The sequence below is a fragment of the Chaetodon trifascialis genome, chromosome 16, assembly GCF_039877785.1.
Source record: "Chaetodon trifascialis isolate fChaTrf1 chromosome 16, fChaTrf1.hap1, whole genome shotgun sequence".
NCBI classification, from domain to species: domain Eukaryota; kingdom Metazoa; phylum Chordata; class Actinopteri; order Chaetodontiformes; family Chaetodontidae; genus Chaetodon; species Chaetodon trifascialis.
In genome coordinates, this window is record NC_092071.1 from 13,272,460 (window position 1) to 13,290,406 (window position 17,947).

Below are 17,947 nucleotides of genomic sequence, written 5' to 3' on the forward strand. Positions count from 1 at the left end.
GTCCTAGCCTATGCATTTGGGAAGCATAGTGGTCATATTTCATTTAAAATGAAATATGACCACTAGATGGCACTAAGCAAATCGAGTGCAATAAAGTGTAGGTTAAAGCTTTTATGGGTTTTCTATAAATAAACAGATGTTGAAATATAACAAAATAAAATGTTAAAACTATATTGTATGACAGACCTTGATCAAAAACAGAAATGATAAAAGCTGACATACATATTGTACATTCATCATTTGCAGCATTGAATATTAACATATTCATATGAATCAAAGTAATAGCATTGTATACATGTGGAGAAAGGAACTATGGATAGCGTTAATGCAATATATCAAAAACCTAATAACACAGGTAATTAAATAACAGGAAAACAAGGCACTTTGAATAGGTATGTAGAGTACTATTAAAGTGCGTACATATAGACATTTCCAAGGATTTCTACAAACCATTAACCGGGATTTTTGAAGTAAGTGCTACTGGCAACAGCTTGTGAAAAGCAGCGACCAACAACATCACTATGACCCCGGACCTGGCTATCTAAAGGAGGCAACTAGCCTCCCCTCCTCACAGGAACGGCTCCCCTGCCTTACCTTCTTTGCAACAGCAAATTGAGATAATTGAGATAGAGACAGTGATTAAGGGGTACTGGCTGGGTCCATGATGGGCCAGATTGTACTGTCATGGAGCGGGTTTCAGGCCCAAGTGCAGAACCACCACAACACAGGTAAAGCTATTATCCACTTTTTAATCTTGAATAGGCAGGCCAAGATTAACAGCCAGGGTGTACCCCACCTTTCGCCCAATGACAGCTGGGATTGGCTCCAGCCCCTCCGCAACCCCGAAAGGGATAGTCGGGTATAGACAATGGATGGATGGATGGAATCATAGTCTCAACACTCAGGCAAACAAGACTCATGGTGAGGGACAAAAGGCTGAGGCAGTTACCGGTAGGGATTCAATTCAATTCAATTCAATTCAGTTCAATTCAATTCAATTCAATTCAATTCAATTCAATTCAATTCAATTCAATTCAATTCAATTCAATTCAGTTTTATTTGTATAGCGCCAAATCACAACAAAAGTTGTCTCAGGACACTTTCCATATAGAGCTGGTACAGACCAAGCTCTTTTATCTACAGAAACCCAACAATTCCCTCATAAGCAAGCACTTGGCGACAGCGGCGAGGAAAAACTTCCTTTTAACAGGCAGAAACCTCAGGCAGAACCAGGCTCTGGGTGGGCGGCCATCTGCCTCGACCGGTTGGGTCAGAGAGGGAGAGCAAGAGAGAGAGAGTGAGACAGACAGAAAGAGACAGACAGAAATGCAGTCAGAGAGAGAGAGAGACAGGCAGACAGAGAGAGACAGACAGACATGCAGTCACAGTAACAGTGACAGTGGATGTAATAACAGTAGTAGCAGTTGCAGTGGATGTCAGGCAGGGCCAAGGCAGGAGACGTAGCTGTAATCCACAATCCAGATTCAGTCACTGTCCATGGGAACCTGCAAGACAACAAAGAACAGAGACTCCGCGGAAGGAGCTAAGTTAGTAAAACTACCACAGTCATCCTTCAGTACGATAGCCGCTCTTCACCGAACCCAGCTGCACAGCGGGGCAATGTAGTGTTGTACCTCGTTCCTCTCCATCAGGGAACAGAAGTTACAGTCGTAACATTTTGTTCCCTTTCAGTCGATTCACTTGGTACAGCACATATTGTATGGGACATGTATACACGCCCCGCAGAGCAGCCACCGAACCTGAGCTAAACCTCCAATACTCTAGTGCATCGTAGACCCAACAGAAAGGACAGAGTGAGCCACTGAAGGGGCTGTCTCGTCCAAACGATAAAACCGAACAAAAGTGTGCAGTGATGACCAACTGGCTGCAGTGCAAATATCACTCACAGAAACCCATTTAAACAAGGCCCATGAGGCTGCCATGCCCCTGCTTGAATGTGCCCTCACACCTTGGGCCAACGGAAGACCCCTGCTACTGTATGCTTGGGAGATAGCCTTCACAATCCAGTGGGAAAGCCGCTGTTTAGACAGCGCCTTGCCCTTAGCCGGATTAGCAAATCAGACAAACAACTGGTCACATAAACGAACATAAACGTGGTCTATGTAAGTGCGTAGTGCACGCACAGGGCACAAGGAATGTAACCTCCTCTGCTCCTCAGATGCAAAAGGAGGGGGGCAGAAGCTCAAGAGCTCAAAAGCCATAGAGCTATAGGCTGCGGGGATAATCTTAGGCAAATACGCCGCATTCGGGCGCAATGTAACCTTAGATCCATCCTGAGTGAACTGGGTACAAGAGGGATGCACAGACAAAGCATGAAGGTCACCCACTCGCTTTGCAGAAGTCAAAGCAAGTAGCAATGCAGTCTTGTATGAAAGAAATTTCATATCTGCAGATTCAATAGGGTCAAATGGGGGTCCACAAAGAGCCTCAAGCACCAACGCTAAATCCCATGAGGGAGCGCTGGGTTTAAACACAAGCCTCAGCCTGCGGACTCCCTTCAGGAAGCACATAGCAAGAGAGTGAGCGCCTGGCGTCACTCCATCAAAACCAATATGGCATGCAGATATAGCTGCCAAATAGACCTTAATTGTTGAGAACGAGAGACTCTTATCCAGCAGCTCCTGAAGGAATGTTAAAACATCCACAATAGAGCACTGAAATGGGAGTACATTTTGGTCCTGACACCACTGCTCAAACGCCTGCCATTTGCAGGCATATAGGCCCCTAGTAGATGATGCCCTTGCACTCTGGATCGTCGCCACCACATTTGGGGGCAGACCCTGAGCTATTAAATTGGACTTCTCAACAGGTAGGCATGTAGTTGCCACAGTTCTGGGCGTGCCACCAGTGGGTGCAATCTCCACTCCCTTACCACAGGACCTCCCCTGGAGAGAAGGTCTGGCCCCAGGTTCAAGTGCCGTGGAACATGCCTGGCTCTGAGGGACAGAAAATGAGTACTGTACCAGAGCAACAGAGAGTGAGACAGCTTTAACAGGGGAAGGGAGCATGTCCCTCCCTGCCTGTTTGTGTAGGAAACCACCATTGTGTTGTCTGTCCTGATCAGGACATAATGGCCTGTCAGAGTGGGACGAAAATGTTTCAGAGCTAAGAGGGTCGCTAATAGCTCCAGGTGGTTGAGGTGGAGCCTGCATTGTGCTGGCGTCCAAACCCCTCTTACTGTTGCGCCCTCGCACAGTGCCCCCCACCCCCTCAGGGATGCGTCTGAGGACACCACCTTGCGGAAAAACACCCTCCCTATAGGAGACCCTCGTTGTAGTAAACCAGGTTCTCTCCATGGGAGAAGAGGCGACCTGCAAGACGGAGTTACCGTCAGCCTCCTCTGGAGGTGACGGGGCGCGCACAGCCGGTGAGATAGAGTCCACCGTTGAAACGCTCGCATCTTTAACAGCCCGGGCGGCACTACAGCGATCATAGATGCCATCATGTCTGTCAGTTGTAAAATCGTCAGGAAAAGCAGTTTGCGTCCCAACTGAAATTGAGCGAGGCAGCGGTGAAACGCAGCCACCCTGTGCTCTGACAGACACGCTCGGCTCGAAATGGAGCATATGTCCAAACCGAATAAAGAAACCCGTTGGCTCGGCGTCACTGAACTTTTCTGCAGATTTACTGAAAAGCCCAACGCTTGAATGTGCGACAGGGTCAGTAACAGCTGAGCCGCTGCTCGCTCTCTGGAGCTCGCAAGAAGAGCCCAATCGTCCAGACAGGCTAATATGCGAAGGCCTTTCTCCCGGAGCGGGGCTAACGCCGCCTCAACACATTTGGTGAAAGTTCGGGGGGCGAGTGACAAGCCAACGGCAGCACCAGGTATTCGTAGGCTATGCCCTCGAATGTGAACCTTAGAAACTGCCTGTGGTCCAGGTATATCGCTACGTGAAAGTAAGCGTCTGTCAGATCGATAGTTGTAAACAAATCTCCCGGTCTGATCGTGCTCAGTAGCTGTATGAGTGTAAGCATCTTGAACTTGTACGTTCGTAGATACTTGTTTAACACACGCAAATCTAGAATAGGACGGAGCCCCCCTCCTTTCTTCGGAACAACGAAATAACGGCTGTACCAACCTTTGTTCGTTTCCGAAGCGGGAACAATTTGTATCGTTCTTTTGTTCAACAAGTTGTTTATTTCTTCCCCCAGAACTGCTGCCACTTTGTCTCCTACTACTGTGTCTACTACAGAGTGGAAACGAGGCGACCGGGCCCAGAACTGTAGACGGTAACCCATGGCAACGGTCCGTTCTACCCAAGGTGAGACTACGCATGCGCACCACCAAGGGAGGTGAACCGCCAGCCGACTGACCTGTAGCGCTATGGGGGAGGGGCTGTCGCCCTCTGGCGTGCCGGAGCGGAACAGCAACACTGGTCTGCTCAAAAAAGTGTGCGGTGATGACCAGCTGGCTGCAGTGCAAATATCACTCACAGAAACCCCTTTAAACAAGGCCCATGAGGCTGCCATGCCCCTGCTTGAATGTGCCCTCACACCTTGGGCCAACGGAAGACCCCTGCTGCTGTATGCTTGGGAGATAGCCTCCACAATCCAGTGGGAAAGCCGCTGTTTAGACAGCGCCTTGCCCTTAGCCGGATTAGCAAAACAGACAAACAACTGGTCACATAAACGAACATAAACGCAGTCTATGTAAGTGCATAGTGCACGCACAGGGCACAAGGAATGTAACCTCCTCTGCTCCTCAGATGCAAAAGGAGGGGGGCAGAAGCTCAAGAGCTCAAAAGCCATAGAGCTATAGGCTGCGGGGATAATCTTAGGCAAATACGCCGCATTCGGGCGCAATGTAACCTTAGATCCATCCTGAGTGAACTGGGTACAAGAGGGATGCACAGACAAAGCATGAAGGTCACCCACTCGCTTTGCAGAAGTCAAAGCAAGTAGCAATGCAGTCTTGTATGAAAGAAATTTCATATCTGCAGACTCAATAGGCTCAAATGGGGGTCCACAAAGAGCCTCCAGCACCAACGCTAAATCCCATGAGGGAGCGCTGGGTTTAAACACAAGCCTCAGCCTGCGGACTCCCTTCAGGAAGCGCATAGCAAGAGGGTGAGCGCCTGGCGTTACTCCATCAAAACCAACATGGCATGCAGATATAGCTGCCAAATAGACCTTAATCGTTGAGAACGAGAGACTCTTATCCAGCAGCTCCTGAAGGAATGTTAAAACATCCACAATAGAGCACTGAAATGGGAGTACATTTCGGTCCTGACACCACTGCTCAAACGCCTGCCATTTGCAGGCATATAGGCCCCTAGTAGATGATGCCCTTGCACTCTGGATCGTTGCCACCACATTTGGGGGCAGACCCTGAGCTATTAAATTGGACTTCTCAACAGGTAGGCATGTAGTTGCCACAGTTCTGGGCGTGCCACCAGTGGGTGCAATCTCCACTCCCTTACCACAGGACCTCCCCTGGAGAGAAGGTCTGGCCCCAGGTTCAAGTGCCGTGGAACATGCCTGGCTCTGAGGGACAGAAAATGAGTACTGTACCAGAGCAACAGAGAGTGAGACAGCTTTAACAGGGGAAGGGAGCATGTCCCTCCCTGCCTGTTTATGTAGGAAACCACCGTGTTGTCTCTCCTGATCAGGACATAATGGCCTGTCAGAGTGGGACGAAAAAATGTGCTGGCGTCCAAAACCCCTGGCGTGCCGGAGCGGAACAGCAACACTGGTGAATTCAATAAATGAGACCGCCCACACCGTGGTTCTGGGCTGGAGCCAGATATGCTGCCAGGGACACATGGCGGGGGGTTGACCAAACCAGCCTTATCAGCTCCATCCAGGTCCAAAAACTGACCATAGCCGGGCACCGTGGCGCGGGTGGACAGCGGTTTGTTCCATGTTGAGATGAGCTCCGCGACAAAATCAGGGAACATGGGCAGGCTGTTCTTCACGGTCGTCGGTTCGGGAGGATGAAAAAACCCGATAACCGCGACAGTGTCTGAGCCGGCGGAGGAGAGGGCCAAGATACTTCCAGTTTCTCAGGTGCACAACGGTACAGTGAGAGGAAGGATGTGTCGACCCGGTCAACCGGCGCAGCCGCAGCGGCATACTGACCCGATGATAACGGCTCCTGTTCGTCCTCCGATAACTCATGCACGTCCAGCAGGTCCTCCTCATCATGGTAGCAGGCTAGCCCGGGTAGCGACTGGCTAGCGCCCTCAGAGGGACCTGGCTCAAACCCCGCTAACCCGTCAGCACACTCCATACGGTCTGCCCAGCTTTCAACAGGGTCTCCGACCAAGAGCTCCTCATCGCCGGACCCGGACGAAACCAGGTCCTTGGACTCGGAGAGGAGAGGGCCCAAACACACACTGGCTGTCTTTCCCAGGACTCTCTCCACAAACTTGACCCGCCTTTTCAGGGTTGAGCTCCGGAGCTGGTGACAGGACTCACAAGACTCAGGCACAGTCAACGCTCTCCTGGCGTGGACAATCCCCAGGCAGACGGGACATGCGTTATGGAAGTCCGTTTTTTGTGCAGGGAGAAGCGGCACCCCTGAGGACAGGGGCGAACGGAAGACTTCCCCTTCGCTTGCTTAGGCTGCGCGCTCATATTGAGACACAGTGAGCCAGAACAAGAAGCGAAATCAGCGCTCCGCAGGTAGCAACAGCTAACACCAACAGGGGCAGTTAAGCTAATCTCGAGTCGGCAGTAGCCACAACAAAACCAAGCTAGCTAGCAGCAGCTAGTTAGCCTGACTTGGTAGAGGAGTTCTTAGCGAGGTGAAGAGCATAAGAACTGAAGGATGACTGTGGTAGTGCACGTATATGTGCAGGCAGGGCCTCACATACGTCACCACAGGTCATCTGCCATAAAGGCGTGAATAGAGGTGTCATCAGTCAGGTCGCGCAGGGGCGTGATATCCCATACAGTATGTGTTGTACCTCGTTCCTCTCCTTCAGGGAACAGAAGTTACATTCATAACATTTCGTTACGGCAAGCAGGTTACAAAAAGCAGGCAGAGTGGCATAAGAGGTCAAAAAACAAAAACCTAAAAGTTCACAAAAATACATGGTAGAAAGAAAGGTAGAGCAACTACGTCTATATACATTTGTACAGGCAGATGAGACATTGTTTAAAACCATTGACAATATAACAGCATATTTAGAGGAAAAGAGATTTTGGGCAAACTGCAAGTGGCTGATATGAAAGATAGCAACTAGCTGCTAGCCTAACCTAACGGTAACCTGAAGCTACGCAGTCATAGATATAACTATGCGAGTCCCGGCAAGATGGCGGATTGAGCAGCCGCATTTTTCAAAGCGCAGCTAAATTAGTCCCAAAGTTTTATCTGAAGTGTTGAAAGTCCACTCTGAAGTGTCGAAATGACAACACAGAGGCATATTGAACCGGCCAAGTTCATTATAGAACCCAAGGAAAAGAAAACCTCGCCGACAGATGAAAGGAAAGACAATGTTAAAGCTACGGAGCACGATTATGCTATGGACACCTCGCTACTAAACAAGAGGGATCGTAGTGACGATTCGGTACCAACTACACCAGTCAAGAATCCAGCGGAGAAAAAGGCCAAGTCAGCAGTTGATGGTGAGAATGCTGAAGTTTCTAACAACGCCATATTACAAGCAATTCTGGGCCTGGAAAAACGAGTGGATGAGCAGCTAGCTGATTTGAAGGAGCAGACCAAACAAAGTAGCGCCATGATCGCTAGCTTAGCGAAAGCAGTCCAGTTCAACGCGGAGGAGATGAGAGAGTGCAGAAAGGAAGTTCAAGACCTGAAGGAGCAATGCGTCCAGCTTCAGAAAGATAACAGCGAACTCAAAGACAGAGTGAGAGAACAAGAGAGATACAGGATGAGATGGTGTCTCCGGATTAAAGGTCTGGAAGAGAAAAAAGATGAGAACATCCAAGCGCAAGTCACAGAAATCCCCCGGAAAATCGCACCAGATTTGGAGTCAAAGGTGGTGGATGTGTTATGGAAGTCCTTTTTGTGCAGGGAGAAGCCGCACCCCTGAGGACAGGGGCGAACGGAAGACTTCCCCTTCGATTGCTTAGGCTGCGCGCTCATATCGAGACACAGTGAGCCAGAACAAGAAGCGAAATCAGCGCTCCACAGGTAGCAACAACTAACACCAACAGGGGCAGTTAAGCTAATCTCGAGTCGGCAGTAGCCACAACAAAACCAAGCTAGCTAGCAGCAGCTAGTTAGCCTGACTCGGTAGAGGAGTTCTTAGCGAGGTGAAGAGCATAAGAACTGAAGGATGACTGTGGTAGTGCACGTATATGTGCAGGCAGGGCCTCACATACGACACCACAGGTCATCTGCCATAAAGGCGTGAATAGAGGTGTCTTCAGTCAGGTCACGCAGGGGCGTGATATCCCATACAGTATGTGTTGTACCTCGTTCCTCTCCTTCAGGGAACAGAAGTTACATTCATAACATTTCGTTACGGCAAGCAGGTTACAAAAAGCAGGCAGAGTGGCATAAGAGGTCAAAAAACAAAAACCTAAAAGTTCACAAAAATACATGGTAGAAAGAAAGGTAGAGCAACTACGTCTATATACATTTGTACAGGCAGATGAGACATTGTTTAAAACCATTGACAATATAACAGCATATTTAGAGGAAAAGAGATTTTGGGCAAACTGCAAGTGGCTGATATGAAAGATAGCAACTAGCTGCTAGCCTAATCTAACGGTAACCTGAAGCTACGCAGTCATAGATATAACTATGCGAGTCCCGGCAAGATGGCGGATTGAGCAGCCGCATTTTTCAAAGCGCAGCTAAATTAGTCCCAAAAAAAGAGAAGAGAAAAAAAGAGAAAAAAGATGAGAACATCCAAGCACAAGTCACAGAAATCCTCTGGAAAATCGCACCAGATTTGGAGTCAAAGGTGGTGGATGCAGTTGACATCGTCCATAGAATGGGGAAAAAAATGGACAATAAGACCAGAAATGTCATCATTCTGTTTGCCAAGAGATGGATGAAAGAAGAGATCTGGCGTCGGACAAAGAACTCGCAGGTCTGCAAGGATAAAGGCATCCGTTTTGCAGAAATGTTGCCACAGGAGGACTGGGAGGAGAGGAGACGTTTATGGCCGCAAATTGAACAGGCAAGGCGCGCTGGAAAACTGGCTTTCTTTCGGGGTCCCCACGGATACATTGATGGACACCGGATTGATGATGGCAAGTAACATCATTGGATACAACTGTGATATAGTGGAAAATTCTGTAAAGGGACGTTAAAACTTTATTCAAGTTAGGTTCTTTCACTATCTGAGTAAACGGAGTAAACAAGTGTTAAACTTGTAGTTCACCTTTTCTTTTGTTCTTGTGTTCATGGATAATGTTAACATTTCGTTTGGTTCATTGAATGTTAGGGGCCTGAAGGACATTCTGAAAAGGAAAGCACTTTTCTTATTCTGTAAAGGGCAAAGAACTCAGTGTCTGTTGTTGCAAGAGACTCATTCTGCTGAAGTGGATGAAACATTTTGGACTAATCAATGGGGAGACCGGATTCTATTTAGTCATGGCTCTAACCGATCAGGAGGCGTGGCTATATGCTTCAACAAATGTCCTGGAGAAGTTGTAACTCATAGAGCTGATGGAGATGGTCACTGGCTGACGGTGGTATTGAAAGTTGAAAGTCTATTTATGATTATAACGAATATTTATGGGTATAATAATGAGGGACAAAAGACAAAACTTTTAGAAAATTTAACGAATCTGATATTGGATCTTAAAATACAGTATCCCAGTTTGGAACATCTTTTCTTTTATTGTGAGTCAGTGAAATCTTTTTGGAATGAGATGCAGAGCTGGCTACAGTCCAAGGAAATTGAGTTACCTTTAACAGTGAAAACAATTTTTTATGGTGTTTTTGCTGATAATAAGAATGTGGACTTTGTTCTCAACACTCTGCTGCTATTTGGTAAGTTTTCTATTCATAAATGTAGATATTATAAAACCAAACCATGTTTAACCCACTGGAGGAATGAGTTTAAACTCTGGACTAAATCACTGAGTCTTGTTAAAGAAAAGAAAGCCCTTAAGCTATTCTCCCTATTGGAAACATTTAAGTTATTATGAAATGGCCCCTGTGTTGCGTTTGGCATATGTTTTGTTTTGTTTTTGTTTATGAATATGTATATCATATTCAGATTTCGGCCTTCTGGTTTGTGTTGCTCAATCTTAGGCAGAATGAATGTACATTTGTATAACTTTTCTATGCCTTGAATGTTTGTATATATTTTCATTAAATAAAATTTAAAAAAATAATTAAAAAAAAATCGGTGTTTGAAATGCTTTCCCATCATCCAATGTCTTCAGGACATAAAGATCTGGATGACCTGCAATTTTCTGATGCTAATCTCAGACAAAACTGTTATAGTGCTAAGCCCTAAACATTTCAGAAACTCACTTTCTGATGACATAGCAGTTATGGATCTACTTACCTACTTACTTACCTCCCTCCTCTCGATCCAAGCATGCGTGCCACTGACTCGAGACCTGCTTGGCTTCCTCGTTCACGTTTCTGCCGGTGGACGACTGAAATACCAGCGTCGTTCGTTGACTGAGGCATCTGCTCGTTGGGGTCCAGCGGTGATCGGCACAGATACGTGAGCTCTAGAGCTCATCGGCACTCCGTGGCAACTCCCAGCCGACAGCGGGGACCCTTGCACCCCTCCATCCTCGCCACCACCTGGGCTCACGCCCCCTCTAGGGGAGTGAAACTGAAACGTGAATACACGAAGACCTAAAAGTGAATGCGTTGATCCTTCAAAGTCAACGCCTTTTATGGGCTAGCGATCAAAGCCAGTGTTCCAGTCCTTTGAACGTCACTATGTTCTACGTTCCATATGTGATTTGATCGTCGCGGATGACGTCACGCCTCAGCGTTGTTATCGTTTATTTTCTTCATTTCCAAAGCAACAATCAAAACAATATTAAAGTCCTTTACGACAGCAACGCAAAAACAAAGAAAGTCAAAGTCTAATATTTCCTGAGAAATTTCAGTACATTAAAGGATTGGTTCACTTCTTTTCAAGTCCATCTTATAACCATGCTCATAATGTCCACATGGTATGATGAAAACATTACTGTTGACTCTAATCATTGCTGACTGTACTGGGCCTGAACAGATCCCTTCCCCAACCCATGCTTATCATTCATCTAGTATGTGTAGACATACAAGGTGACTGGTTTTAATTTTCTGTTCTCCGTAAATACCAGTTTCAAAGTTCAGGTGAAGACTTTGTCGCAGCTCGCCAAGAAAACTGTCAGATGAAATACAAATTGGGAACTCCACACTAAGAACACCCACTGGAAGATTTGACAAATTCAGCCATTTGAGGCCCCATTTCCACTTTCCACACTTTCAGAATGCATTTCTGCACAGAGTAGGGCTGCAAATGTATCCCCATCACTCACATTTGAATGACTTCAAGGATCTCCTCTTTGCTAGTAAGGACAGAAGGAATGATTACAAAAATCAATAACTCTTTCAGTGTATATCTGGGCATGTCAGTGATGTTTTAAGACACTTTAACTGAAATAACTACATGCAGAAATCCATATTACATGTTAGACATCCATTTCTGTTGTTTAGGTTATCAGATGATTGACGTTTGCTTGAAACCAGTGTTTAAATACGTTTACAGTTTAAGTAAGTTTAGTTGTGACACTTGATTTTACTCAAGGCAGGACAGAAAAAATTAGGTGCAACTGAGAGGGAGCATAAACAAATGCTTTGATTTCTCAAACAATTTTCTTTCACTCAGCAAGAAAACACAACTGAAGAAATGTCCACAACATTCAGTGTATGTAAAAGCAAGTGCATTAAATTATTAGGACACTTCAGCCATAATTGAAAGAGATAACTTATCCAAATAAAACTGGCAACAGACTCAGCACTAAACAAGACAATAAAATACTGCACACTTCAACCTCCAGGATGATAAAATGTACACTTTGATTAAATAAGTCCAACTCAGGTGAGCTAAGGCTGGGTGCTTAGGGTGAGGGAACTATGTCCCACTCCCTCAGCAGGGGCAACATTGAGATGAACCAGGGATGATCTCTGCTTTGTGCCCCTTCTTTTTCATATCCAGGCCTTAGGGATAACATTAGGAGAGTTTGACACACACAAACATCACATAGGTTGATTGTGGAGATCACACAGCTCGTTTCAACCTGTATTAAATCATTGTTTTTAGTCCTTTTTGGTTGCCTACTTAGACATCCAGCAGAAGAAGAAGTAACATCAACAATTATATGGACTCCTCTACATGCAATAATGTGGGATGGCTGCTACACCTCGAGGAGCACATTTAGCAGCAGATAAAAGGACAACAGGTAAATCGACAGTACTGTTCTTTCCAGATGAATAGCAGCTTACAAATTAAATGTGACCAATTTTAGGAATTTTTGGGAAACTCAAATCAACACTTTAAATCAGTCAATCACTGCATCAGCAACTATTCAATAATTGTGTCATCAATTGTAACATTCAATAATTGTGTCATCAATTGTAACATTTAATGGTGGTGTTAACTCACAAAAACCAAACATTTCATTTGTAACTGAATCTCAACATTGAAAACAGCACCACAGTGCTGCTGATGGACAGCAAGTTTGTAGTTTCCATGACAGCCTTATTAAACATGTTCACAACAGCCTCTGAAGACAGGTAGCCACCCATCAGGTACCTACAAGACACAAGGAGAGACTGGTTTCAATTAATGACTCAATTGAACTGGCTACCTAATCCATTACTGCTGCTTCAATGTGTTACAAAGGCTGATGGAAATACAAGATAAAACTGAATGTAAATATACTTTAAATATAAATAAATGTGCAAGATACTGAACCCCAAATTGCCCCCGATGCTGTGCTGTCGGTGTGTCAGTATGTGTGAATGGATACGCTCATAATGAGCGTGTGTGAATGGGTGAATGCAGACTTGTAAAAGCGCTCTGAGCGATTGTCAAAAGCGCAATGCAAATACAGTCCATTTACCTTTTTCCATTATCACTGTCGGTAACTGGAAATTTGTATTTTAACGGCTAATATTTAAGCAACCACACGGGGCGCTAGTTGCCAAAAGTTCAGTGCGTTGAATATTGTTACTGGTTGGGCCGACGGTTCCTGTCTGTCCCTCACTTTGTCTCAAACTAGCTCACTTATATGGTATGGGATGGACAGACGGTCGTATATTACAGAGTTTGTTAAATTTCATGAAATAGTTTGTATGTATGTGGCTCACTACTACTTTTGTAGCGTCATGAACAGCCCCGTTTGTTTTTAATATTGGTCATGTGACCTGAGTGCGATATTATAACAAACACACCCCACTCAGCTCATTGACGGAAATGGCCACCACGGAAGTGGGTGAGTAGATTCATAACTGAATTCTATGTCATTTCTTTCACACATAAACATTTATAGTTGTCTACAGCAGTTTGTTGAAGGGTCTTTATATGTAGTTATAACAGATGTAGTGACGCGAGCGCGAGGCCGCTGTTTTCTACAAATTCACAGCCTCCGAAGCTAACAGCTAACAGTTAGCTAGCACACCTGCTGTGCCACCTTGTGTCTTTTATTGCCATTATTTATTTTTTATTCCACAATTAACTACAACATTAGAATTCCTTAAGTCCCGCTTCGTAAAGCGAAACACCTTATTTCATCATACAATGTATTTTTCTACTTATAAAACGAACTCAGGTCTTGCAGCCATTTACTGTATGTTGACCAATGAACGTTGCCTCTATAAGACTATACATGTCTGCGTCTTAATACTTGTCTGTCTGCCATCTAGCAACTAGCTCAGTCTTTCAATGAATGAACAGATTATGGAAACATATAATCACTGATGGCCAGTGAAGTGCATGGATAAAATCCTCTGTCATGGTGTAATTTTACATTGTGATATATAAATATCAGTATCTCAATTGACAGACTGTCAAGTTGTGTAAAATAATGAGACAAGAATTTCTGTTTTTGTTTGGGATGGTGTGATGATGAATTGATTTGTCATCAAGGTATCCATCACATGGATCAGAAAGACATATAGAAAATCGGTCGTGTGCATTTGCCCTCAATGGCCTAACACAACCAGAGATAATACAGAGACTGTAACCACAGTATAAACAGCATTACAAAGTCACTGTATTTATGTATGTAGACTGACACAATACATCTGTCTTACTTTCTGTATGTCTCTCAGAGCGTAGACGTGGCCAGCTTGCCGCTCTGTCCATAGCAGCAGTGGTCATCATCGTGGGAGTCCCTCTGTGGTGGCGAACAACTGAAACATACCGCGCCTGGTTGCCTGTCAGTCAGATACAAGAGTTGGCTAACCTGCAGGTTTGATTGTGCTTCTTGCTATCACTCACATTCCCCCATCTTTCTGATCTATTTTATCTTCAAAGTGTAATGCATGTGTACCCTTGAAAAATGTCCCTCTCTTTATTTCCGTTTTTTTAGCTACAGCTGAGTGCTGATGTGGAGGTTGTGTTTGCACGTGGAACTGTGACACCAGAACAGCAGAAGAAGGTCCCGCTGATGCAGACGCAGGATGAGGAACACCCAGTAGATGGTGATTTATTAACACTGTCTATGATCTTATGGCTACAAAATATGTGACGATTGCAAGGTGTAATTCCTTTCTCACATTCTTTTGTTTCCAGAGGACACAACTTTGAGGTATAGGTACGAGACAAGGTACCGCACAGCTACAATTATGGAGGAGGACGCCCTGAACCAGCCCACTGCTGCAGGTGAGATGTCTGCTCATCAGATCCAACTTTCAGTTCTTCACATGCAAACATTTTGTTATCTCAGTGAGTCCTTGGATATTAATTTCTCTCTTTCTCTCTTGTTCTTCTTTAGAAGCAGATCTATCTCTTCACACGCTCAGTGAGAGTCCGTGTGGTTCTTTGGTTGTGTATGTGATCCCGGAGTCATCTTTACTGCTGCCCGAGGTTCAAACTCCCACTGTTTTGACTCTCTCTCTTTTTTTTCTAAGTTTAGCTTTAAGGATAATTGTTTGGCTTCTCTTAACCCTTTCCTATTCTTTGTATCTGTAGTTTTTCTTGTCTATGTGTTCATATGTTAAAAGTGTTCATTAAAATGAAGTCAGGTAGCATTTCCACTGAAATAAAATGAAATAACTGTACCTTCTGCACAGCTTGCAAACAGAATTATGAATCACTGACCGATATCTCGATGCCTCTCAGGATGTGGACGTGTACATTGGTCAGCGACGCACAGCCCTGCTGCGTATTGGTTCCCAGATGAGAGTGGGCAGGACACTAGAGCAATTGCTGGCTCACCTGGAGCCTCGGATCAAGCAGGTGTTACAGGTGATGTCTTTCAGCCACACTGACATTATCGCTGCCCTCAGCGACAGAGTCCGTCTCAGCCCTGGAAACAAAGGGAGCATTGCTGACAGTATGAGAGCCTTTAAATCCAGCCCAGGTTGGTCTTTGATTCAGCACAGCCTTGATGTGGACAAACCTGATTTCTGTTCCAGTCATTGTATACATTAACACTTTCTTTCTGTTCTCTGTTTATTCTTGTCTTCTCTTTAGGATATGAGATAACATTCAGCTTGTTGAACCCAGACCCAAAGTCACACCGGCTACACTGGGACATAGAGGGTGCCGTGGAGACCTACATCCAACCTTTGCTTACAAAACTGGCCCCTTTGGCTAACTTTAGCATTGATTCTCAGGTAAATGCAAATGCGTGAATGTGCAGCACCCACACCACGCTGACAGGATGCTCAGCCGCGGTATATTCACAAACATATTCTCCTTACAGACATTGTACTACACCATGCTCGGTGTCAACCCACGCTTTGACAGCAGCCGCAGTGCCTACATACTCAACTCTGACAGCCTCGCACATGTCATCAACCCTGTGGAGGCTAGATTAGGTAAAAGAAAATGCACACTGAATAGGAATATGATGGTTTGTTCTGCCATATTTATATGTATATATCTGTTTTGTTTTGTTTTTTTTGTTTTTCATTTGATTTCCAGGCTCAAATGCTGCGTCTTCCAACCCAGTGTTGAATTTCCTTCTGTACATCCCAGACGCCCACCATTCACCCCTTCATATTCATGACCACAAGAAACAGGAAGTGCTCTCTAATGCATTTCACTCTCCTCGGTGGGGGGGAATTATGGTAAGATAATCTAAAGGCAAAACTAGGTGACAGTAGCCTAGTCTAGTCCTAGTATTATAAGTGAATATGTCATATATTGTAGACTATGCACTGATCTGCACTCATCTTGTTTTGGCTACTGATTCCACAAAAACTGTCTTTATTCATGTTTTAATAGGTCTATAATGTAAATGGTTTCTATGGACCAGAGGCTGTGTTCCCTATTGATATCAACATCAACATGGCCAAAGTCATGGGAGTCTTCCTTGCACAGCTTCGGTAAGTAGATGTCTACAGTTTGGTGGGTATTGCTTTTCCTGTAAACACAAGGTAACTTTTCTTCTCCTGTCAGACTGTTGCTGGGTGTGCAGACATCTACTCCTCCTCCTGGCTTCCTGGTGGCACCGTGCAGCAGTGCAGGACTGTCTGATTGGGAGCTTGACCGTCTCATGTGGAGTCGAAGTGTGGAAAATGTTGCAACAGCAACCACCACCATCACCTCACTGGCACAGCTGCTGGACCAAATAGGAAACATTGTTATCAATGATCACATTGCTCAACAGGTAAGATGCACACCTGCATTAATCAGTAGGTTTCTGTGTTACCTGTTTGTGCGTACATATGTAAATGTGTCAGACTTCGATGGTTTTTCTTCATTAAAAAAAACAGTAATTACAGGATAATGGAAAACTTGCTCTGAATGAAGTTGTTAATTATATAATTCTGTTCTGCCTATAATTGCCTCAGTTGTATCCAACCTGATCCTTGTTATCACTCAGGTGTCCAGCGCTGTCACGTCTCTGCAGCTGGCGGTGGCCGAGTTGGAGGCCGGGAACCTTGGCTTTGCTCTGCAGTACAGTAAAGAGGCCATCTTGGCATCAGAGAGAGCGTTCTTCGACCCTTCACTCCTCCACCTCCTGTACTTTCCTGATGACCAGAAGTTTGCCATCTACATACCACTCTTCCTGCCAATGTGTGTGCCTATTCTGCTGTCATTGCTCAAAATTGTGTCTGAGGCTCGGCAGAGACGCAGAGAAAACAAAGCCAAGAAGGAATAAGACACGCTTGAACAGAAGATGTGTTGAGAATGTAGTCTGAACAAAAAACCCATTGTGGATAGTCAGTGGCCTTGACATTTAGGTACAAAGCTAGGCATGAAGAACAACTTATTTGCAGCATTGGGGTGTGGGGTACAAATCAGTCCTGCATGATTTTTATTATTTTATGTTAATTGTACAATTGGAGTGAATGGGTGCTGTGGCTGTTGGACACTGTATACTGGGAAGCTTGAATTGTTGTAAATGTGTACAAGTTTTATATTTGAATTCCACTTTCTATTCTAAGTTATTAATAAATAAAGACTTAAGTTGTAACTTGTGTTTTTATTCTTTGGTTAGCAAGAAAATAAGAATACCAGAGTTTCTATCATTATCATGTTAATTTGGCAGGCACTCACCAGTTATACCAGTTTTGTCCAAGTTAAGTATGAAAGGTGATTGCTGACCTTGCAAATAAAGTGACAAAATAATATTGACACAAGATCCACGTAATACCTTTTTCCTGGAGTGTTCAATTGCATCTCATTGTCTTCATAAGGAGAATAGTTTGTGCTGCAGTCATTTTGGATTGCTTGGCGTGCGAGAAGAACTAAAGCACTGACTAGGATCAGGATGTATTTGAGTGTATACTACACCTGAGTCACTGACTGATCCTCAGTGCGGCATGCCACACACCACACGGAATGCATGATTTGATACATACACACATACTGTT

At 44.9% G+C, this 17,947-nt stretch overlaps 1 protein-coding gene across 1 annotated transcript; it reads left to right on the forward strand.

Moving 5' to 3' along the window:
• The first annotated feature begins 13,332 nt into the window (after positions 1-13,332).
• pigs (phosphatidylinositol glycan anchor biosynthesis, class S) lies at positions 13,333-17,547 on the forward strand. The gene is made up of 12 exons (XM_070983742.1): positions 13,333-13,392; positions 14,231-14,370; positions 14,491-14,602; positions 14,694-14,783; positions 14,896-14,987; positions 15,243-15,483; positions 15,597-15,739; positions 15,829-15,943; positions 16,050-16,195; positions 16,353-16,453; positions 16,527-16,737; positions 16,954-17,547. Exons 1-12 carry the CDS (start codon positions 13,374-13,376, stop codon positions 17,230-17,232), a joined length of 1,689 nt encoding a protein of 562 aa, XP_070839843.1. The 5' UTR covers positions 13,333-13,373; the 3' UTR covers positions 17,233-17,547.
• Positions 17,548-17,947: the final 400 nt, after the last annotated feature.